Source organism: Solanum lycopersicum, chromosome 1, assembly GCF_036512215.1.
Source record: "Solanum lycopersicum chromosome 1, SLM_r2.1".
NCBI classification, from domain to species: domain Eukaryota; kingdom Viridiplantae; phylum Streptophyta; class Magnoliopsida; order Solanales; family Solanaceae; genus Solanum; species Solanum lycopersicum.
In genome coordinates, this window is record NC_090800.1 from 2,570,330 (window position 1) to 2,595,941 (window position 25,612).

Sequence of the window (25,612 nt, forward strand, 5' to 3'; positions counted from 1 at the left end):
ACTAGGTTCTATATTAATAACTATGTACATATTTAATGAACTTTAAAGATAAACACTAAAGTTATTGAGTTCAGTCGAACTTGTATCTCAAATTTTAGCTTTAACCACTGATTTTAAACGAACATATACAATTTCAAAACACTTGTCACATATAAATCATAATTAGACAAACTATAATTACTAATGCGATTGTGCTTCAAACTATAATTACTTATATTTTTTTGTTTACAGAAAATGCTTTTGAATCCAACATCAAGGGTCGAACCAATATTAACTCGTGAAATTAGAAATAAATAATTAAAATATGTTTACAATTATGTATGTTGTTAATTTGTTTTAAAAAATTATGATTATATTGATTGTAATAGTAATAATTGTTGTGTTTTGAATCTTATATATATATATATATATATATATATATATATATATATAAAACTCTTGATTTACACATATATTAAATTTCATTAGATATTATATAGGTTCAGTTCATATATTATGTCGAATTTTCCTATCATATCTTTCATTTTATTTGGTTAATATGAATTCATCTAAAAATAGGTTTGTAGAGCACACTAGCAACATATGAGATGATTTTAGGCATTAAGTTTGTTTTCTTTAGCTATATAATCGTGCATTTTTTAACTTGTTAAATCTGATTTTCTCCATAAGTTATCCAACCTATGTGATAAAAATATTTTGAAGTTATTTTTTGAAAGAATTATTTATTATATATGCATTCATCGACAACTAAATCCACATAAAACATCATTGCATACACATCAATTGAAAAACTCACCACTTAATACAATCAATTCAAAAGATATCAATATAATTACGGAAAAGAGCTTAAAATTCTCTTCAAATATCGGATTTGATGAAAAAAAATAACCTTTATCTATTTTTTGACTCTAAAATACCTTTAATATCAACATATTAACCATAAAATGCTCTTCGGTCATTTACTTTAAAGTCGGTGATTCAGATTATTGTCTTACCATCATTATGAAGCTATATTTTAATTTTGAAGGGCGTTGAAGATGAGTTTTTTTGTAAAAATGATAGTAATTTGAAGACCAAATCAAATTTAGAATAATTAACTAAATGAAATCAAGGTTTTTATCCTCTTTAATTTAATGGGTATTTAGGGCGGGTGGCTATGGATTCTTTAGGTGGATCTAGGTTTGGATTGAGATTTAATTAATTTAGGTTAATTCTGAAACATACCAATAAAGTTGTTTTGCGTAATAAATGATCCATTTATTAACATTTTAAAATATGACTATACAAAATAAGGGCATTTCAGAGATAATACGTTGACGTCAAAGGTATTTTAGAGCCAAAAGATCGACGAAATTATTTTTGTATCAAATGCGATAATTTATATTTTAGGTCTTTTTTCGTACAATTTATCTTTTCTATATTTTCTTAGGTTTATTAGTCCACTATCAATTTTATCGATTTAAGATATTCATTTATATTAAAAATAATACACTCTAATAGAAGTAAAAATTACATCTAAAATTCAAATTTAGTCTGAATGTAAAAGATATTCTTCACTTCACCATAATCCTAATGTAACGACCTGTTTAGTCGTTTTGAGCAGCAGATTTTATTTCTGGAAAAACAGGCTGAGACGACGGAATCCACGACGGACCGTTATGAGCACGACGGACCATCGAGGGGTCTCGTTTCAAAACACTTAGAAATTCTGAAATTGGGTACTGAAAATCAACTCTCTGAACTTCGTGACGGAATGGCAGGACGGACCATCACAGGCTCGACGGACCGTCACAGACTCTTTGGTGGAAATTGAGTCTCTGAACCTTGCGACGACCTGCAGGACGGACCGTCGCAGGCACGACGGGCCGTCACAGGTTGCGTAATCCCAGTCTAGGTCAGATTTCTTTACACGTTTTAAGGGACGTTTTGGACTATTCCTACTTTAATTATAAAGTTAGAGGGTTAAGGTTAATAAGTCTAATTACTTGGGGGTTAAAAGAGGTAACCTTGAGTAAATTAGTGGGTTATTATTGCCATCTTTTATTCTTAATTATATGCTAATTAGGGTAAAAGAAAGAGGGTTTGAATAAGAAAAAGAAAAGAACAGAAAGAGAGAGAAGGAGAATTGATAGAGAGAGACGAACGAAGAGGAAAAACACAAGGCTTTGGGAAATTCTTGCTTGATCACTAGTCTTCGGTGGAGGTAGGTTATGGTTTTTCTTACGATATTCGTAGTAAACTCTTAATAGCGAATGATATGTATTGATAATATTGTAAACCCTGCTATGTGCTTAATTGTATGCTTGCATGAATGTAATTATATAATTGTGATTATAAGCATGATGAAGTTATTGAATCCCAAATCTTGCAAAACCCTAATCTCTTTGTTAATGATGAAGCCTTGGTATAAAAGAAGGCGTGATGAACTAAAATAATGAGATGGATGATGCCTTGGTAAGAAAGAAGGCTTGATGAATTGATAGAAGGAGATTAGGGGATCGGGTGTCACGAACCGACACGTAGATTTAGGGGATCGGGTGTCACGAACCGACGCGTAGATTTAGGGGATCGGGTGTCACGAACCGACACGTAGATTTAGGGGATCAGGTGTCACGAACTGACACGTAGATTTAGGGGATCGGAGTGTCACGTTCCGACACATAGTAGTAGGGGATCGGAGTGTCACGTACCGACACAAGAGGATTAATGAATATGAGGGAGCGGAGTGTCACGTACCGACACAAGAGAAATAAAGATAAAGAATCTTGAAAGATGTTAATATACCCAATCTAATGAACATAATTCCCAAATGAGTATGGTATTGAGGCTTGAGTCCTCATGTGTGAACTTGACGGCAATTGTTAATGATATAGTACTTGCTGTTGCTACATGTTGAGTATCATAGTTGATTTTATGATATTACTTGGTATATATTGATTTCTATTTTGAGTTGGCCGATGATATCTACTCAGTACCCGTGTTTTGTACTGACCCCTACTTTTATGTTTTCTTCTTGTTTAATTGTGGAGTGCAACAAATGTGCCGTCATCTTCAACTCAACAGTAACTCTAGCCAGTCTTCAGTACTCCGGATATCAGGGTGAGCTAATGCTTCTAGCTTGGACTGGATCTTCCTCTTCATGTCTTGATGCCTTGAAGTTCCGGCATGCACTAGCTTTTATGTATTTTTAGCTTCTTAGAAACTCTTAGATTTAGTAATTCGAAGTAGATGTTCTTGTGATGATGACTTCCAGATTTTGGGAAATAATAGTTATTGAATTGGGTTTTATTAATGAGTTTAAGTCTTCCGCATTACTTTATGTTGATATTACATTGAAATGTTAAGGTCTAGATTGGTTGGTTCACTCACATAGGAAGGTAAGTGTGGGTGCCAGTCGCGGCTCGATTTTGGATCGTGACACCTAACGATTATAAGAACTTAAAATATTAAATATTATGAAAAGTGAATGTTAGTCTATATTATTTTTCTTATGACACATGTTTAGAACGTTATTAAATTGGGTATTGTTTTGGTTTCCATTTGAAAAGAAAAAGTGTAGAATTTTATAAGAGGTAGAAATTGGTTATGCAAATTAATATATTTATAATTTTTTTCTTTTTAACTTATTTTTCAAAGTGGCTCTTTATTATAATTATATTATTATTTTTACATCATTTCAATTTTGTTGCATATCTTAAAAGGGACTTAATGAATTAACTTAAGAATCACGATTGTTGCATTAATCTCTTAATTTGAAATTAGTAAGGCCTTTGTGTGTGTCATAATAGTAAAAAGATTAAGGTTTTGAATCACTGATTAAAATTTGATTATCGTTTAAATATGATCGAGAAATAATCATTGTAAAAATAACATTTGAATACAATATACCTAAGTAACTAACTAAAATACAAACAATTCCATATATGATATTGAAGTACAAAACGAATTCATAGATTTATAATGTACCTCAAACTTCAATAATTTTTTATGAAATTGAAATAATTATTACGATGGTATCTCATGGTAATTACTTTTTAAAAAACATTTTACTTATTATGTTTCATTTTACACATTTTTTAAAGAAAATATTAACTCGATTGAGGATTATTTAACTTATTTTAATATTTTCTCTTTTACGTCACATTAATATTTCTCCTTATTATAATTAGCGGTTCAAAAAGAATGAGAAAAAAATAATACAACAAGAGTGCTATTAGGGAAATTTATAGTCTCCAATTTATAAACATTTAGTTTATTTATTATTCGTTGTATCGCGTCATTAAATACTTAAATTCGTTAGATAATAATAAAAAAAAATTAATTTGTGTAACATCAATTTAATAGGATTACATCGTTACCTTTTATATATATTTTTATTTATTCTATCTATTCTTATTGTTATATTTTATTTTTTCTTTACCTTACATTTTTATAAAAGTGATATCCAATACCTTACTCTCTTTTTTATAAAAAATAGAATTGTATCATTATATTTATTATTATTAAAAGAATAAAGAAGGAAGTTCCACCATTTTGCTTGGACGGCTTTAGTAATTTAATTTTTTTGACTTTGTCTTTAATTTGCCGGAATTTCTATCTAAAAATAAGTAATATAGACATAGTCCAAGAAAGCAACTATTATAAAATTCACAATATATTTTTTAAAAATGGAGACAAATTTAGGATATATATATATATATATATATATATATATATATATATATATTTGAGTTTGTGAGTTTTATGATATTTATTTGATTAATTATGGAGTTTAAAATTTATTAAAGTATTTCGATCTATTTAATAATGTTTAATGTATATAATAGGTAAGAGTCAAACAATATATGTTTGAGTTCACAAGTTTTGTGATATTCACTTGATTAATTATGGGGTTTAAAATTTATTTAAGTATTTTGATTTATTTAATAATCTTTAATATATATATATATATATATATATATATATATATATATATATTAGATCAGAGTCAAACAATATATATTTAAGTTCATGAGTTTTGTGATATTCACTTGATTAATTATGGGGTTTAAAATTTATTAAAGTATTTCAATTTAGTTAATAATCTTTAATTTATATATTAGGTCAGAGTCAAACAATATATGTTTGAGTTCAATGAGTTTTATGATATTCACTTATTTAGTTATGGGTTTAAAATTTATTAAAGTATTTTAATTTATTTAACAATCTTTAATTTATATATTAGGTAAGAGTCATGTTTGAATTCATGAGTTTTGTGATATTCACTTGATTAATTATGGGGTTCAAAATTTATTAAAGTATTTCAATCTATTCAATAATCTTTAATGTATATATTAGGTCAGAGTCAAAATTATTGAATTTAAATAAATTTGTAAAATTTTCAATGATATTCGTATGTGTTTTTAAATGAGTTTATATTATTTATACTAATCATGTAATGAATTTTTTTAATTATTATTAATATAATTTAATTTGGTTGTAGAAAATTATTTTGCTTTTATTCCAAATTTAGGATTTGTATAAGAAATAGAGTTCATGAGTTTTGTCATATTTTTTTTTTTTTTTTTGAGTTTTGTCATATTCACTTTGATAAATTATGGATTCAAAATTTATTATTTGGATCTATTTAATAATATTTAATGTGTATATATAAGGTCAAAATTAAAATTATTGAGTTCAAATAAACTTATAATTCATCGCTTATATTCATGTATATTTTTTTTAGATAAATTTAAATTATATTATACTGATTATATAATAAATTTTTTTATTAGTGTAATTTAGCTATAAAATTGTTTAGTATTTATTCCAGATTATAAATGAACAATATTATATATAATTTTTTCAAAGTGATCTAATTGGTAACTATTATTTTGTATGAAATTTCAAAATCTTAGTATTCTAAGCAAGTTATTGTCAATCTAATTGATTTATTCAAACAACAAAAATTTGCAAAAATAAATAAATAATTAAAATTGACTCTCCATCTTAAAAAGCATAACATGTCTAATACTAACAAGCAAGAAATAAATTAATTGGCTAAGAAATTAACAATAATAATCCACTTGTTGACTCTGCCCTTAGTGGTTTAATTATCCTTAGTGCCTTGGTAACTTGAATATCTTTGATTTTGGTCACATATATATATATATAGTGATTATATAACAGAAAAATTGACTTCATTTTCAAAGGTGTACTTTGTCTTCCAAATGAATTTGAAGAGGTAAACATATTAAGTTTGGTAAAAATAAAATAAAATTGTAATCGAATTATTTATTATTTTTATTAGAGGTCTTACATATTTGAGTTCTAATTATAGAAAAGATCTTGTTAAATAGTGCATATCTGTTATATGAGTCTTACATAATAGACTAGTCGAAGTCTCAATATGAATATGAATATAAGAATTATGAAAAGAAAAAAGCTCTTCGTTTAAACAAAACAATTAAGTTAATGAATAGCCTTTTCTAGCTCGATGAACTACTTTGTAAGCTTTTATTTATTCAAATCCTTATAATCACGAGAGAGATCAAAGGTAAATATTTTAAATAATTAAAAAATTAGATATGATTAATTAGATATAGTCATAAGGATTAAATTTTAACTTAATAAATGCTCTCTTTGTCCTTTTTTAGTTGTGATTTTTTTTAGAGTCAAGTAAATAAAAACATAAACGAACATTTATGATGTATTTTTTAATCATATCGAAATGTACAAATTTATAATGCTTTTTGTATCGTTTTTAAATATCTAAAATATTAAATCAATGTAATCTAATTTAATTTTATAAATTAATCACATTAACTTTCGAGAAACACACATGACAACTAAAAAGGGTCTGAGAGAATACTAATAAACCAAAAATACCACTACCACAAATTTAAATGTCTAAAATTTTTTTTAAGAAATATATTGATCCAAACGGCCAAGTCAAATGCTCACATTAATGTAAATAATGATAACCTAAATAGTTAATAATAATGATAATGATAATGTTAGGCAACCAACTTATATATAAGATACTTAATAACTATGATTATAATATAGTATTAAAATAATTAGCACACTTACCACATACCTTGATAGACCTAGTAAAACACACAAGTCATTAATAATTTTTTTTATATAAAATATATCTATAATATTCATTGTTAATCGATATTTATATATCTCGAAATTATAAATTATAATACAACACTAAACAGAAATAATGATCGAATATTTGTTATTTAGAAATGAGAAAATAAAACTAGTCTTAGTGGTATGAAATTTAATTAAAAATATTAATTTTTTGTGAAAAAATTTATATGAAGGTGTAAATGACATATTTAATTACTTTGGACATGTACATATCAGAGAGAGGAAAAAGAAAGGAGTTTTTTTTTATCATCATTCGTTTTGAAACAGAATATCGATAAAATATTTTGAAATTTATGGGTGAGGCTTAGTTTCGTAAGATTGATACTCTAAATACTTGACTATCCATTCTAAATACGTTCAACATTCAAATTCAAGACTCGTTAAATAATATCTATTAAAATCGTACATAAATTTTTTTCATTTTTAAAATACTGATTTATGATATTGTCAAAATTGAGTTGGTGATTTTGCGATTCCAATTTTAACCCCTTACGAAATAAAATGTTAGACTAAATCAAATTAACTCTACTAATTGATTTTTTTTCAACTCTTTGCTATTAAAGTTTTTTCCTTTTTATTTTATATATATATTTATGTTAGAAGACAAATTTCCACTTTGTATACTTTTTTTCCTTTTTTCCCCTTTTTTAATCTATGCTATTTTTAAATGATACTTTCTTTCTTCTTATCCGTGACCTAATTTGTTTTCACTCGATATTCAAAGTTTATATTTTGAATCATGCACGATAAAATTATAAAGTGATTTTTTTATAACTAGAACTCAAATCCACGACTTATTATAAGAGTCAACCGTTTCATCACTGCATCACATTTTACATTGTATTTATCATCATTTCACTTACCTATAATAATATTAAATACGAAAACGTTAAACACACGAGCAACTTTTGATTTAATCTATGCTATTTTTAAATGTACTTTCTTTCTTCTTATTCGTGACCTAATTTATTTTCGCTCGATATCCAAAGGTCATATTTTGAATCATGCACAATAAAATCATGAAGTGATTTTTTTATAACTAGAACTCAAATCTACGACTTATGATAAGAGTCAATCGTTTCACCACTGAATCACAATTTACATTGTATTTATCATCATTTCACTTACCTATGATAATATTAAATACAAAAACGTTAAACACACGAGCAACTTTTGATTTGATAAAACATATTAAAATATTCTTTAATTTTATAAAATTAGATATATCATGCAACTTAAAAATTGACAAAATAAAAGAAAAATACTCATTTTAAAAATAAAATTATTATTATTTAGTTAAAAGTTTTTTAACTTAAATGAGCTATGAATTTAATATCATATATATTATCCATAATCTTCCATTTTTGTTGACTTCTTCATGGTAAAAGAACCCAATATTAATAAAGTCTTTACAATTTTTTTCCTTCAAATTTCATTTTTTGTCTATAAATAGCTTCTCCCTCTCTCTCAACCCCTTCACGTTTTTTCGCCTTGTTAGAATTCACCATTTCTAAATTTTTTCTTCTCTTTCTCTCTCTTCCTTCAATGGAGAAAATGGATTCTATCAATTTGTGCAAAACAGACGAAGCAGACGTAGAAGCAGAAGCAGAAGAAGGTATGATTTCCGACGAAAACGGTAAGGAAAAAGGAAATTTGAATTCCGTTGATTCTGTTAATATTTTGAATTCCGATATTCACGCAGGGAATGAAGGAGGAGGAGCGGAAGATATTAATTCAGCTGTTTCTGGAATTATCGATGATTCAGTTAAGGAAAATAGCAACTTATTAGGTGTGATTAAGCCGCATAGCTTGTTGCCGCAACCGGAGGTACCTGCCGGAGTAGCGATTATTGTATCTCCAGGTGAAATGAACCGGTCTCAGTCGATGCCGGAGAGTTTTGATATGCCGGCGATAGGAAAATTCTTTCGTGAGAAGAGTAATAGTTTATCGTCGGCGATAACGAAGCGGTTGTCGTCGATGAGGGATCAGTTTGATGATGAGAAAGTGGTGATTAAATCGGAATCGCAGCAGGTGACGGAGTTTGATCTCTCTGGAATGAAAGTGATTGTGAACTTAAAACCTCCGGTGAAGAAGCTTCCCGGAAGAGTGAGTTTCTTCTCGAGATCTAATTGCAGGGATTGCACCGCTGTGAGGTCGTTTCTGCACAAGGAAAACCTAAACTACGTTGAAATTAACGTCGATGTGTATCCTAAAAGAGAGAAGGAACTAATTGAGAGGACCGGAAGTGCTAATGTGCCGCAGATATTTCTGAATGATAAGTTGTTAGGTGGACTGGTGGCGTTGAACTCGCTACGGAATAGCGGGATGTTGGAGAAGAAATTTGCAGAAATGTTGGCCGGAAAATGCCCGGAGGATGCACCGGCACCACCGGTTTACGGTTTCGACGACGATTACGAGGAGCAAAACGACGAAATGGTAGATATTGTAAGAGTATTGAGGCAAAAGCTTCCGATACAGGACAGAATCATGAGGATGAAAATAGTAAAAAATTGCTTCTCCGGCGGTGAGCTTGTGGAGGTTCTGATCCACCACTTGGACTGCGGCAGGAAAAAGGTATGCATCTCGCTTCTTTCACATTATTACTAAATTATATTATAGAGTATTAATTCAATATTACAATAATCAAATTTAGATATTTAATTTTCTATGAAATTATAATATATGATAAAAATATAAATGTTCGTTATTCAAAATGAAACTATAGGCACCTAACGTTCACAATAAATTGCATTATTATCTACTAATCCTAATAGGAGACGCAAGCACGAAAATGAACGCTAACATTTTTAGTATAGAATTGACGTTTGATCAGATTCTACAGTGTTTTAGGATTTTGAGGTATTAATGGAACGTGTAAAGGTATTAATGGAAATTTATATCCACTTTATTATAGTATATTATAAGTACTATATTTTTAAAAGTATTGTTCACTTAGCCCAAAAAGAATAATAAGATGGTACGGTGTGCAAGGGTCAACTAAGCTAATTTCTTATGTTTAAGTACAAATAATTTGGTTTTCGATATAAAATTTTGAATGTTTGGTAACACGTACGCACAAATTAAAATAATTTTGTAACAACAAATTATTTTAGGCAAAGAAAAATAGTTTGACCTTTTAAATGCATGTAGTTGTGCAGTGGTGCCAAACAATGTTCGACATAGAAATATTTGGGACAAGATATTCCTTACTTACAAAATGTAAGTTCCGTATCATACATATTGTCCAATAAATGTGAGACCGATTATAATTTACTGCATAAACAGAAGTATACTCCTGATAACTTACTAATAGGAGAATATATACGTCAATGGTTAGAGTATAGAGTTAGAGCCTGTTTGGCTCAGCTTAAAAGCTGATCAAACTAACTTAAAAGCTGGTTTTTGACTTATTTAACTGTTTGACAATACTCAAAATAGCTTATTTTAAGTTAAACAAAACTTATTTTAAGCCAAAAGTTAAAAGCTGGGGTAGGGGTGTTTTTTTTTTAACTTATAAGTTGTTTTAAGTTGACCATATTTTTATGTTTTTTCCCTTAATATTTTTATACAATCTCCAAGTTACCCATATAACCCTAACATCTCTTTCTTCTATTTTTCTCTTTTCACGTTTTGCATAACAACTTCAGCACTTTTATCCAAACGCATAACTGTTTATTTTAAAAATAAGTTTCAGCACTTTCAAAAATACTTTTTTAAAGCTGCTTTTATTAATCCCATCCAAACGGGCCCTTAGTAGATAGTTTTACGGTATGATTTTTCTTATTAGTGGTATTGGTATTTTCTCACTCTCACTTTATTATTATTTCTTATTATTTTTTCTTTGATGATCATATTATTTGTTGGTGTTACTTGAAATTCTATCCTCTTTATTTTGTTATGATTTATTTTAAGCTAAGTGTCTATCGAAAAGGAAAGGTCTATTAAATGGTACGATTTAGTTATTCAATTTGGTAGGAATACTTCTAAGTTTTGAAAATTAGATAGAAATGACAAATAGTATAAGTTAGGTTAAAAGATATTTTTCTCAATATTTCCAAACTTTTAACTTTTACACTTTAGTCCAACAACGTAGTTGTCCGAGAACTTCAATAGTTGTCCAGACAATTTGGACAACTACGAAAAGCTATTTTGGACAACTACGAAAAGATATTTTTACTCCTTCTACTAATATTAAAAATAACAAAAATAAATAAATCAAGAAGACCCACTTGTCCTATTTTTTTAATTGAAAACTTCCGAGACATTTTAAGCTTATTTGTAGTAAAAGTAAGATTGCGCATAAACAACTATCTTTTAACTCTTTATTTATGGAGTTTTGCAAATAGTCAATTTGATTTTGAACCCTCTCAACTAGTTCAAATTCACGTTATGAAATCCTACTTTAAAACAGTCTTTATTAAAGATGATTTCATTTTTGAGGTCCAAATTAAAGATGTCTTCTACCCACCACAATTGTTGGTGATTTTTGAAATTAAGTCATACTATGTACTAGTAGCATGAAATGGGTTTAAACTTTTAAAGTAGATAGGCCATTGTTCAGGCTTTGGTCACAGTCAAATGAATAAAGTCAAGTAGTTTCTACCCGAACCACACGTCTATCTTGGGCTCACTTAGAACTCAGAAAAGTTCCTCTATCCAACGGTCCCGTCAATCTCGTGCGCTGATAATGAGTATATTACCCACAGTCCCACACGCTTTTGAAATTAGTGCAATCAATTAACTTGGAGATTATTAATGAAGTCATTATATTTCTTGGGTCAATTTGATAAGTTATTTGGAAATTGTACACTTTAAATATTAGCCTTAGCCTCGTCATTATGATAGATGCGTGAATTGGTCTTTTCTCCCACGTGCTGAAAGTTAGTCACTGTTTCATTTCTTCATAAAAATAAAATACCCCCTTGGATTATTTGATCTTTTGATAGGAACATTGGATCTTGTATTCATTTTTCTCTTTATAATAATTGCAAAGGTGAGGAAATGATGAGAAGGGTTAAAAGAAAATCAACGTGAAACAAATAGGAGAGTTTTTTTTCCCGGAGTCATTTGGATATAGTGTATAAAAATAATATTAAATAAAGCATGTTATTAGGGTTATATTAGTTATGCTTGCATTAGTTATACAATAAAAAATATTTCTTATGCATAGTTTGGTTTGATGTATTAAAAAAAAATATATTGTATAAAAATATTTATTACAAAAGTATCCTCTAAAATTATGATTGAGAAAAAGTAAAAATACTTTTGAGGGGTAATTGAGTCTTTTAGCTAATGCATATATTAAATTCTTTTACATTACTAATATCTAAAATCGATGATATTAGTATTTAGCAATACACTCCTCAATACATATAACATGAAAAAATGTATCGCATTAGATCATATTAATAAACAAAGCTGATGTAAATATTATGTTATTAATACATTCTACCGAAGGCCTATTAAGATACTTCTCGTTTGCTACTATAAGCTCTATTATTCAAATCCAATCCATTCACTGGGGTCCGAGGGATAACGTTTTTCGTCCTTTCCTTTTCTTTCCTTTTTCCCATGAAAAAGCGACAGGCTTTTACGTACCAAAAAAGAAAAAAGTGACAAAGCTTCCTTTTTTTTTCTTCTCTTGTTTCCAAACACATGACTAGTTTTCATAAAACAAAAGAGTTTAAAAACATGTGTTACTTTCAAGAATGAATATTTTTTGGAGGATCAAGTAGTCTGTCCTAACGGCTATACCAATGAAGATAGAATAGATCATATGAGAAATGGAGCTCAAATTCTAATAGATAAAAAAATGCTAGGTTGTTCTTCCCATTATTTTTAGCGGGGCGGTAGCATGTACATTCTTTTGATTACCCAAGAGTATAGTCTAAAGCCCAAGGTCAATGAACATGGAAGGAAATATGGTTTAGTGGAGGTGCGCGCAATGGTTATTGTAAAAATGAACTAGACATTTTTCTTATGGCATTTCTTTGTTCTCATTTATTTTTTGCTTCAAATACAATCTTTCTTCCATGATCTCCATAAAGGAACTTTCAGGATATTATTTCAGTTGATGTGCGCGCAAGTTAGTTACTATCATTTATTAAAAAGGAATGAATTTTTTCTCATGACATTTATTGTACCATTACTGCTTCAAGGTCAATTGTCCCTCTATATATGATCTTCAGTAGAGTAACTTTCTTGTGGATACATTGGATTGGCCTGAATTTCTGATTGTTAGCGGATCTAATTCTGGAGTTTTAGCATCTGTGTAGCATGGCCTTGAATCCAGTCTGCATGAGTTACTCATTACCTGTAGTTTGTTGAAAAAAGAAAAAAAAAAGGGTAACACAATCTTTTGGTATTTCTCAAACTTTATTTTCTAACTAAACATAAAAGTTATTTCAGATTCAATCATAGCATAGTGCTTAAGTAAGTATAGCAAAGTGGAAACTTGGAAGTATAATGCAAAAATGAATTCTAAAAGCTTATAACATTAGATACTGAGACGTGTCCATGCAACACTACCGTTGTTTTGCAATGACCTCATTAATTAGCAAAGCCATTGATTTTTAAGAATCATTAAAAATTTTATCAATGATACTGCATGGACTTATATTTCAAAGTAATACCTATTTGATATCTAACACAGGCTGTGGAAATTGGGAAGAACCTGGCGAGAAGGCATTTTATTCACCAAGTCTTTGGGTAAGAACCCGAAAAGCATTTTATGACTGCTGCCCATCAGTGTAGATTTTATTCTATTGACAAATTACTCTACTGTTTATGCCAGAGAAAATGAATTTGAAGATGGAAAACACTTCTATAGATTCCTTGAACATGAGCCTTTTGTTCCCAAATGCTATAATTTTCGAGGATCCACAAATGACAATGAACCCAAGGACGTTGCTGTGTTAGGTCAAAGGCTTGGTAAAATAATGTCTGCATTACTTGAGTCTTACGCCTCTGATGATCGGCATCATATTGATTATATAGGCATCAGCAATAGCGAAGAATTTCGGAGGTACCTACATTTCTCTTTTTTTTTTGTCAGAAACTGTTAAGTAACTTGTATTAATTGGCTTGTGCTTTCAGTGGTAATCTCCATCTTAGATATCCTTGATAAAAATTTCTGTAGGTTCAGCTGCAGCTCATTTTTCTATTTTGGTTTCTCTTCTCTGTCAGCAAACATGTTGCAGATGAATCTTTTCATTTGCTAGTCTTTTCTTTCCTTGCTTCATAATTCTAGAAATAACTTTCAGGTAGCTTGCCAAATATTTTTTTTATCCTTCATGTAATCCTTTAATTGAATAGGACATCTTTTACTCCTGTTGACTACAGGATTTTTGACCTTTTGTTTAATCCTTTGCTTTGTCCTCTCTGTATAGTTATTGTTATACGATTCTCAGAGAAAAATTTTAAGAGGCTATTTTGAAGGAGGAAATGGTTTCAGTTATGAGTAAATAGTGTAAATGACATTAGCTGCAGCAAATAACTAAAGATATCTGAGTACTGCAGCAATATAATTCAAGCAAATAGGATGCAATGGATGACAAAGTCTCCTCCCACACCATGGGCAATTAGATGGAATCTCAACCTCCCAGAAATCTTTTCTCCTTGTAGTATAGTGAGGATTCATTTCATCCACAGTATGTATGTATCTCTTCATATCATTGACTGAAAGATGTCTTGAATTGTAGCATACCATATCTTCAGCTCTGACGCTATCCTTCCAATAAGCTAATAGCTTCCCAACCGAAACCTTATAATCCCTGAGCATCTCTAGCTCACCATACAAAGCATTTAAGTATTCTCTCAAACTGGTGCGCCGCCTTTATAGAAGGACTGGAAAGCATGCCCTTGGAGTTTGTACGAAAAGCATTCAAGTATTCCCATGTCTGTCAGCTGTTAATCGTACCTGTCAGCACACATGAGCTGATTATTTTTCACTGTGATTCATCTCTAGCTCACCATACGAAGCATTAAGTATTCTCTTAACCTGGTGCACCGCCTTTATAGAAGGACTGGAGAGCTTGCCCTAGGAGTCTGTACGAAAAGCATTTAAGTATTCCCATGTCTGTTAGTTGTTAACCGTACCTGTCAGCACACGTGAGCTGCTTATTTTCCTGCCTGGTTTCTACTTTAGAAACTTCCTGTACTAAGACCGGTCAGCTTAATAGAGAGCTTGGCAGTCTAAAGAGGTTTAATCTACTTAAACAAATAAAGATGAAATCTATAAGCAACCTATGGCCCAATGCTGGAAATTAGGAACTTTGGACTTAAAAGTATACGAACCCTTCTTATTACTTAATTCCAGTGCATATTCACAACCAATTCAAAGATAGTTCATTACTGAACTTGTATTAGAAGAATGTTACCAGCAACACCCCTATCTTTAAAATAGCATACTGCTTCAAAGTAAGAGGAGATGAAATCATCTGCTAGAATATCTTAATCTCTACTTCTCAAATGTTGTTATAAGTTAGTTTGTACCTCCGATTTAACTTAATTAGTCAGGTTTGCATCATGCTGTTATCAAACTCTTAATTCATTCACAATAAACTTCCTATTGTAGTAGCAGAATATCTTTTGACAGACAGACACCTAATACATCTCTATGCATCTGACCAGAAAGAAAAAGCTAATCTATCTCTTTTCTTTAGTAGGTTTCACAGTCCATTTCCTTAATTAAATACTAACCAAGACCTTTATCTGAGGCAGCGGGTTTGTATGATAATTATCTAATCTTTCTGTGTTATCTCACAAATGCAGATATACAAATCTGATTCAGGATCTCCACAGGGTGAACCTCCTAAATCTTTCAGCAGACGAGAAGCTAGCCTTCTTTCTGAATTTGTATAATGCTATGGCCATTCATGCCGTGATCAGGATTGGTCATCCTGGGGGCATGATCGATAGGAGAGCGTTTTTCTCCGAGTTCCAGTACATGGTTGGTGGTTATTCCTATTCCCTATCAGGGCTTAAAGATGGCATACTTAGAAGCAACCGAAGAGCTCCTTTTACTCTGATGAGACCCTTCCCTAGCGGAGACAGGCGTCTGGAGGTAAATACGTCTCCCCTGTATCTTATATTAATTTAGCTACTGTTGCAACTGTTTAATTGAATACTTTTTATACCAAACATATATGCTGTTTCAGTCACTCGAGGCTTTGATAGACACCATGGAGTCAATTTGAATGCTTTAAATTTAGCTGCTCAAGTTACAGCCTTATGTCAGTTTAAGTAGGCATTTTGAATTATACTTTAGTTAAAATAAAAGAAAGCTGTCAGAGTTCGTTATTTTGGGACATCAACTTTCACTAGGAAAAGAAAAATATGTGAAAGTTGAAGATTAGTGAGATAAAACCTGTTCTGCAGTATTTCACTTTAAACTAAAATACTGATGTTTAGGAACTTCATACAGTTTCACTTTTCCTCGGGATCCCATGGTAAAATCTTAAATGTTATACTTCCCGTGCGCAGATGGCATTTCAGAAAGTTAATCCGTTAATCCATTTTGGACTGTGCAATGCAACAAGATCAAGTCCAGCAGTAAGATTTTTCACACCTCAAAATGTCGAGTCTGAACTAAGATATGCTGCAAGAGAGTATTTCCAGAGGGATGATGCAATGCAAGTTGATTTGTCCAAGAGAACTGTCTACCTCAATCGAATGATCAAGTGGTAAATTTCTTTTAAATGTAGTATTTTTCATCCCTAAGATTTAAGAAAAAAGATATGCTCCTTTAACCACGAATTTTCGTGCTTGGTGGCATAAACTCCTTCATCCATTACTAGAGGGCCCTCCAAATTGAAATCACCTTATAAATTTGGTTTTATGCTTGACGAAACAACTTCTCTACGCTATAAAGGTAGGATCTAGGGTCTGCATACATCCTACTCTCCCCGAACCCCTCTTATGGGATCCTATCAGATGTGTTGTTGTTTCTTGGTAAACTAGTTCAAGAGTAAGTATACTCGCCCCGCTACCATTCCTAATGTATCCAACATATTCACTTTGCAGGTACAATACTGATTTTGGACAGGAAAAGGAAATATTGAAGTGGATTACGGGTTACTTAGATGCAACTAAAGCAGGTCTTTTGACACATCTTATGGGTGATTGTGGACCTGTTAATGTTGTTTATTCTAGTTTTGATTGGTCTCCAAATGCTTGACCAAAATTGTTTGCAGCTACTATATATAGGGGAGCACACTTCATTTTATTTTTCTTATACCCCTCGTCATTGTTTAAGTATCAATCGCTCACAAAAAATAGGGCATTGTTGATTGATTGTCTAAACTTTAGGCTAGTTAAAAATTTGTGTATAGCAAGAGCTTGTTAATGAATTGCAGGTTTGGTATGTGCTCTTTTTTTTCTATATACGGTGCATTACTCATAACGATTGGAGGTTTTGAGATAGACCCTAAAGTCCAAGCGCTTCAAGTTGAGCATGACTAAAATAAAGTACATGATTTCACTACTAAAAATATGTCAAAAATTAATCTCAAAAGAGAACGGAATTAAATAGACCTTTGAATGTGGATCTTTTCAGCACCAAAAATCGATAAAATGTAAATCGACCTTTGGATGGAATGGAAGTTTGTATCCATTGTCATATGGGATATAGAATGGTTAGATCGATTTTGTTGTAGGGGTTTAAATGTTGGCTAGTCAAGAACCATTATCTTCCAACGATGATTGTAGAAAAAATGAGGTAGCTTAGGCAGGATGTGTGGACATATTAGGAGAGATTATATTAGGAATGAAGATATAATCGGTAGGGTAAAGGGTGACTTTGTGGTGGATAAAATGCAGAAGACAAAACTGAAACGGTTTGAGCATACGAAAGAGATCGAGGAGCACGAATACCCTAGTGAAAGGGTGTGCGAGATTGACAATGATAAGTCTAAGAAAATGTCGAGGTGGATCGACAAAGAATTTCTATGTTTGAACATCTTTACTTCCTTGTCGATATTACTCGAATCTGGAACTTCTAATCAAGAATAAAGAATTATTTATCATTTTATTATAATTTTTTTTTCTATATACAACCTTATTAATTAGAGGTGGATAAACCGTCATCTATTAAAATAGACAGACTTTTTGGAACTTCCTAGCTTTGAAATTATTTATAGTAATTTTTAAAAATTATTATATTTAATTTATAAAATAGTTAAATATATCTCTTACTTTTTTTTAAAAAAAAAATTGTAAATGAAAAATACTATAAATATTTTAAAAATAGGGAAAGGTAGATCATAAACTGTCGTCTACCAATAAGTAATGTCAAAAGTTTATCTTTTCTATTTTTAGAAAACAAACATTTGGTTTTTGGAAAATAAAAGAAATGTAGTCAAACTCTTTTTTTTTTTTTTTTTTAAAAAAAAGGAAAAACTTCAGTATAATATTCAACTCGAAATAAAGAATTTAATAAAAATTCTTTTTTAAAAAAAATTAAATAATGATCCATAAGCCATAAATGCGTCTCCGCTTTAAACCACTAATCTTGACTAAGAATTTTTGCATTTATTTGAGTAATAAAAACTTACCTTTGACTTGCACCAAACTACTCCCTCAAATCATTTGTTTCAATAGAGAATAAAAACACTTTTAAATTTTGAGTAAATTATTAGTTTCGTTTTTGAATTATTAATAGTTTTAATTTTTTTTATTTGTCTAATGAAATTTATATATACCTTTAATTTTGTAGTATAAGTGAGATAGAATTTTAAATTCTCGTCAAATTTAGAGATGTTCTCAACAATTTTATAGGGTTTTTAACTTTTTATTATATGTCTTCTGCTCCTACAAGAGTTTGAGATAACTTGTTATATTATGTGGCAAATTAAGGGTGTATCTAAGTTTAGTTAATCAAGTAGAAAAATGTTTTTAAGACTATTAATAGCTCATATATGTAACTAATAATTTTCGTCAAGTTCAAAAATGTTTTCAATACTTCTCTGATCTCTCTTCATTTTAACTTGTTTAAGCTATAAGAATTCAGATATTCATTTTAATTTATTCAATTTAAAAAATTTAAAAATAATTTATTATTGAGAAAAAGGACAAATATATCCAAAAACTATCATAAATGATTTGCAGATACCCTCCGGCCTCCATCATACTTTTTGGACATTGGTACCCCTGCAGAGGCGGACCCACATGGTGTCCGTTGGGTGCTCGAGCACCCATTAACTTCGTTACGGAATATATATCTATGTAGAAATTGATAGGTATTTGTATAAAATTAACATAGAGCACCCAATGAATAAATGATTTAGTTGACCCAATGGCTCCTGGATGGGTACTTAAGACTTTTTTAGTGTTGTTACCAAGGTTCGAATCTCATTGTTAACACATATTTTTTATATTCGTCTCCCTATTTAGTCTTCCATTAGAGTGAATGACATATATGTTCTAGTTTTTGGACGGCAGAGACATCAATGTCCAAGAATATAACGAAAGGTATTTGCATACCATTTATAATAATTTCAAATATATTTATCATTTTTTCCTTTATTATTTAATTTCTAATTTAGATGTTAAATCTGACACATTATTGTACATGAAGATTTTGAGTCACCAACACATTTCTAGTTTCTTATTTAGTATTTATTTTAGGTGAGTCTATGGTTTATTATAAATTAGGTTGAATCCAACATTTTCCTTAGTCTAAAAAAAGTTATTTAAAGGAAATTTGTTGTAAGAAGATACATTTTCTAAATTATTAGTTAAAAGGTTTTGGTTTAGTCTATGTTTGTTGGAAAAATGAATGTATTCTCATATTTTGATTTCGAAATCTTTGTTTAATGAATGATATACTTATTTTTTCTCTATATATTTGGCCTAATACCTTAATTTTTTAAAATAAATATTTCAATATTTTGACTTTCATAAACTTGATCAAACAGACTAACCAATATTTTATCGTAAAAAATGTTAGAGATTTTCAATAGGAAATACTTGGTGTAAATCAAGGAGATTTTTAACCATATAGACTTTCATTCATAAATCAAATATTTAATACTTAAAACCTGGAAAAATTTATTTAATTTAGTACTATCATTTATTTATTTGTATCAGAGTTGTTGATTTGTTCAACCACTAGTTTGAACTGTTGGTAGAAAAATGGGAAAAAATTATTAGACTTTTTGACAAAATTGTAGGACCCAACCAACAAGTTTTTCTTCCTTCTTCTCATTATTCTGTTTCCCATTAGAAATTTTTTGACTTTAAATAGGAATAAAATAAATAAATATTTGGTCATTTGACCCCTTAAAAAGAGGGGATAGAAGACAATATGTGTTTCAAATAGATTTTATCTTCAAGAAGCATTAACCATTCGGAGTCCATATTGGAGCTTTCATTAAATTTGGATGGCGCACTGCATTGTTCGGAGTCCACATTGAAGCTTCCACTAAATTCGGATAGCGCACTGCAGTGTCCAGAGTCCACATTGAAGCTCTCACTAAATTCGGATCGCGCACTACAAGACTCATTTAGGAAGAAAAATGAAGCTAACAAACAATAAGTCGATATATTTACCGTAATCTCACAAGTAAAATCTAAAAAAAAATAAAATATACGTAAACCTTATCATTATCTTTATTAAGGCTAGAAAGAAAGGAGGAGAAAGCTAGATTAGCTTGAATATGCCCTTATCCACTAGTGGGGGCATTACTAACAAAGCATTTTCCAAATGATTTAATCAAATACAATATGCTATTCTCACAATACACTTGTGATAAAGAATTATCTTCATTAAAAAAAAAAAGTTTATTTTAGAAGTTTGATCAAACAGACTTTTTGGAAATACATTTAACCCTAACTTTTAACGGAAGGCAAAGTCACGTCATTTCGCATAGTTTTCAACTTACAAAATTGGTGTAGCCTTCAAAATCCTACAACTACATTACTTAAACAAGTCTTTGGTTGTGAAGATAACAACAAAAAACCTAATGTAATCCCGCAAGTGACGTTTGAAGAAGATAGAGTGTACGCAGACCTTACTCCTACCCTTTGAAAAGGTAGAAAGACGGTTTCTGAAAGATCCTCAACTGAACAAACAATGAAACATAGGCAACATACACAAACTAAAGAAAAGAAACCACCATAGAATTGATAAATGCAAGAAGGAATAAAATGATGTTGTCCATCTATTATTAAGGTAAGATAAAGTCACATCCAAAATTCACAATGTTATTTGTACATGTTTGAGAAGAAACATAGTATATATTCTTCAATTCCAGGAAGATACAAATAGGGATAAGATACAACCATTTACACCAGAATACACTGCTATATGTGCAGGACATCCGCTGGAAATATAAGTTATCGACAACAAGTTCTCCTCTAAAACACATGAACATCAGGTGGTGTGTTTATGTTGTCGAGCCAAGTAACTAACTGCTGCGAAGAAGGCCTTATTTTAGGAGATTCATGCAAACAAAGGCAAGCGATTTCAAGAACCAATAACATTTCCTTTGCGTGCTGCTTGTCATATATCAGAGGATCAAAGACTTCAGTTTCCCTCTTCTGTTTCTTCATTTGGATCACCCAAGAGATTAAATCTCGGCTTGCTCTAGGCTTGCACGGATCCATCGGTCTTTTGCATGTTAGAAGCTCCAAAAGAACCACACCAAAGCTATAAACGTCCCCTTTATAGGTAGCTACGGAGGCTTGGCCATATTCAGGAGGTATATAGCCTAATGTTCCGACAACATCAGTGGTCACATGAGTGTCGTAGGGCCGAATAATCCTTGCAAGACCGAAATCAGCTAAGTGAGCTTCGAAATTTTCGTCAAGAAGAATGTTACTAGACTTTATATCTCGGTGCAAGATATGAGGCTCGCACGCTAGGTGCAAGTACGCTAGTCCTCTTGCAGCCCCTTGAGCAATTTGAAGCCTCAGATCCCAGTCCAATAAAGCAGGTCCGTCAACTTTCTCGTGCAGCCAATAATCCAAACTTCCATTCTCCATGTAGGAATAAATTAGAAGCCGGTCAGTTCTGTACTTGCAATATCCTTGAAGATGAACCAGATTCGGATGCTGAGCTCTTGAAAGTGATTCAACTTCGGCTTGGAATTCTCGCTCCATTTGCCCGTAGTCACCTGAAAGCCGCTTGATGGCAACTTTCCTACCATCACGAAGGATGGCCTTGTAGACCAAGCCGAAGCCTCCACATCCAACAATATTTGATTGATCAAAGTTGTCAGTACATTTCAAAAGGTCATCAAGACACATCTCTTTAGTGTTCTCCTTGTTATGGAAAAATATGACCAGACTTGAGCCCAAGTCCTCCAGTTCCCTGTTAGAAGCATCCAGCTCCTTTTCCTGATCAACTACTTTTCGACTGCTTGCCCGTACAACAATCAAGTACATGAGGGCAAGAAGAAAAATCGTTCCAAGACCAATGCCAATACCCATGCCAATGACAGTTCCTTTGCGCCTCTTTCCTTTGGCAACCGAGTCACGAGGAACTTGGCTGGCATTTCGACAGGTACTACCATGTTCACCGCAGAGTCCTTGGTTGCCCTCGAAGCTTGATGTTGGAAATGTTGGGAACTGACCTCCAGTAGGAATTTCCCCTGAGAGTTTGTTATAAGCAACACTGAACTTTGACATAAAGCTGCATTGGACTAAAGAGGAGGGTATGCTGCCAATCAGATTGTTGTGGGATAGATCCAAATTCTCTACGCTCGCCATACCAGACAGGCTACTTGGTATTGTCCCAGATAAGTTGTTGCTTTTCAGATCCAAAACATGTAACCTTTTCAGATTCCCAAATTCCGGCAAAATTGCTCCAGTGAGAAAGTTGTTACCTAGTTCCAGTGTTGGAGGGAAGCTAAAAATCTGATTATACTGCAACCCTCTAACACTTACATTTCTTTTCAAGAAAAAAGGAAAGTCTGGTGATGGCTCATTCATTGAGACAGGGCCAGAGATTAGGCTCTTCAATCTGGTAATTTCTTTCGGAATCTCCCCGGTAAACGAGTTGTTGGAAAAATCCAGATAGAATAGAAACTGGAAATCTCCAATCCAAGGTGGAAGTGTTCCCGACAAACGGTTCCATGACAAGTCCAACAGTTGCAGTTTTGAGCTATTTCTCAACCACTGAGGAACAACTCCAGTTAGCCTGCAATTGGCAATAATGAGAGCTTTCAGCTCACTAAACTGCAGGCTAGAATCAGTAGGCAACTCCTCATCCCGAAAATTCAGAGTAAGGACCAACGTAGACAAGTTCTTGCAATGCTGTAAAATTCTGAGAGCAGCATCAATATTATGCATACTGTTGTTCGAGACTGAAAGGGACGAAAGGCTATGAAAATTCTTGAAACTTTCCGGCAGTTGTCCAGTGAAAGAGTTTCTAGCCAGATTGATAGTTTGCAACCTTTGACAAGTAGGAAGATAATCAGGAACTAACCCACGGAACCCATTCGTAGCTAGATCAAGCGAAACAAGACTAACCATTGCTGAACAATTAAGCTCTATGATACCCCCTAAAGAATTATTTCTCAAACTAAGAGAACTAACAGTCCCAGAATTTGCCAATGAAGTTGGTATATTACCAAAGAACCTATTTGAATGAGCTGACAAATATGTTAACTTCCCTAATCTATCGAACACATCCGGAATGTTTCCTGAAAATCCATTTGAACAAATATCCAAATGAACCAAACTAGACAGATTACCAATCTGACTGCTAAGCTGCCCCGAGAATCGATTCTCTTGTAGAGACAATACAGTCAATCTTGATAGCTTAAACAGTTCATCTGGCAAACTACCAGACAGAAGGTTAGAGCCAACACAAAAAAGCTTTAATGAACCACAATTCCCAATTCCTACTGGAAGACTACCATTAAAATAATTAACCCCCATCTTAATAACAGAAACTCTAGTTGAATTTTCACAGATACCCAAAGGAACTGGTCCTCCAAAGGAATTATCAGATATATTGAAAACTTGAAGCAAAGGCAAGTTCATGCTACTAGGAAACAATCCAAAGAAATCATTATTGCTCAAGTCTAATACTTCCAATTTAGACAAATGCAACAGTGTAAAAGGAACAGGTCCTTTAAAGAAATTGTGAGATAGATTAAGGGTTCTTAGCTCATCCAAATTACCTAAAGATTCAGAAAGTTTCCCATTTAACCTTCTTTTCCCAAGCTCCAACTTCACCACCCTCCCAGAATCACAAGTAACACCTACCAAATTACAACAATTTGTAGAATTCCCCAAATCCCAGAAATCAATAACTGTCTCTAAACTCTTCACAAAACCCTCAAGTGCTTTCAAATCTTTTGGATTACATATCAAGTTCTGGAGATTTTGAGATTGTGCTTGTAAGCAAATCCCAAGAAACAAAAAGATCACACAAACTTGCAACACACCCATCTTCTTAAAACTCAAAAAAACAACACAAAAAAGAAGGAAACAAAAAAGGACTTTTCACATATTTGATGAAACTACACAGTTTTTTACATCAAGATTGTTCATTTCTATCTGTATCAAGCTTCAAAATTAAAGGAAACACCACAAAAGTATGAATGGATATGAAACAAGAAAAGGGTACTTGACAAAAGTGATGAATGAATGGAAAAAACAAGCAAAAAAATCAAACCTTTGAACCACAAGGAAGAGAAACAAAAAATTGAAGCTTGAGGTAGAGAAACAAAAAGGGTATTTTCTTGTTTTGTTTGTTTTTGAGTTCAAAACTCAACTCTCTTCTTTGTTTGGTCCAAATAGGGCTGCTGTTGTTCTTTGCTATTCCATTATATCTCAGTTGGAGACTTTACACATTCACAGAGAGAGAGAGAGGGGGGGGGGGGGAGGGGGGGGCAGTTCAATTATTTTTAACAAATAGGAGTTTCCTATATTTCTTAGAAGCGTTCGGTATTGGAAACAATTTCTCTACCTCTAACACATCGTGATAAGATTGTCTCGACTTTCATTTTGTGAGGTTTTGTTGGACCACTTGTTGTATAAGTAGTGTTGATCTTCGTTCATTTTAGTTGCCGTGCTTACATTAAAAAAAAAGTATTCTTTTCGTCTATTTTTATTTGTCATGTGACGCTTTTCGAAAATTAAGTGAACTAATTTTTAAAATTAAATCAGACTATATTAATTCGATATTTTAAATAAAAAATTTAAATATTCAAAAACTATAAGAAAAATACTATAAATTGTAATTTTTTGCATATCAATGTAATGAAAAAAATATTCATAAAATGTTAGTCAAAATTATTGTTATTTGATTTTAAAAATAGAAATCATGACAAATTATAGTGGACGGAAGGAGAACTTTGATTAGTTGACTGTTCAGATTTTAATTTTATTGGTGAGAATTCGATTTTTCGAAACCTCACACTAATTTTTCCTTTCTCATATCTCCAATTTTTGGAAAAAAGTTAATATATATTCTTTGTATATTTTTATTTGTTTACTATTCAATTTTATTTGTTTACAATCA

At 31.4% G+C, this 25,612-nt stretch overlaps 2 protein-coding genes across 3 annotated transcripts; one reads left to right on the forward strand and one right to left on the reverse strand.

The window, feature by feature from the left end:
- The first annotated feature begins 8,518 nt into the window (after positions 1-8,518).
- On the forward strand, positions 8,519-17,503 carry LOC101246461 (uncharacterized). 2 transcript variants are annotated; one of them, XM_004228490.5, is made up of 7 exons: positions 8,519-8,755; positions 8,843-9,714; positions 13,793-13,848; positions 13,934-14,164; positions 15,913-16,204; positions 16,624-16,823; positions 17,164-17,503. In XM_004228490.5, the coding sequence occupies exons 1-7, from the start codon at positions 8,686-8,688 to the stop codon at positions 17,315-17,317; spliced, it is 1,875 nt and encodes a 624-aa protein (XP_004228538.2). In that variant the 5' UTR covers positions 8,519-8,685; the 3' UTR covers positions 17,318-17,503. The 2 variants fall into 2 exon arrangements, with proteins under 2 accessions (XP_004228538.2, XP_010315277.2); XM_010316975.4 differs by having other exon boundaries at positions 8,568-8,776.
- A 3,772-nt stretch (positions 17,504-21,275) lies between these two features.
- LOC101246169 (phytosulfokine receptor 1) lies at positions 21,276-25,074 on the reverse strand. The gene has a single exon (XM_004228489.4). The coding sequence runs from the start codon at positions 24,535-24,537 to the stop codon at positions 21,496-21,498; it is 3,042 nt and encodes a 1,013-aa protein (XP_004228537.1). The 5' UTR covers positions 24,538-25,074; the 3' UTR covers positions 21,276-21,495.
- Between the last annotated feature and the right edge of the window lie 538 nt (positions 25,075-25,612).

What these genes read in the sequence shown, in the direction of transcription:
- LOC101246461 (XM_010316975.4), top strand. Translation starts at nt 8,686, where the DNA reads ATGGAGAAAATGGATTCTATCAATTTGTGCAAAACAGACGAAGCAGAC. An exon ending in TATGATTTCCGACGAAAACG is followed by an intron (nt 8,777 to 8,842) that starts GTAAGGAAAAAG and finishes ATATTCACGCAG; the next exon opens with GGAATGAAGGAGGAGGAGCG. An exon ending in GCGGAGACAGGCGTCTGGAG is followed by an intron (nt 16,205 to 16,623) that starts GTAAATACGTCT and finishes TCCCGTGCGCAG; the next exon opens with ATGGCATTTCAGAAAGTTAA.
- LOC101246169 (XM_004228489.4), bottom strand. Translation starts at nt 24,537, where the DNA reads ATGGGTGTGTTGCAAGTTTGTGTGATCTTTTTGTTTCTTGGGATTTGC.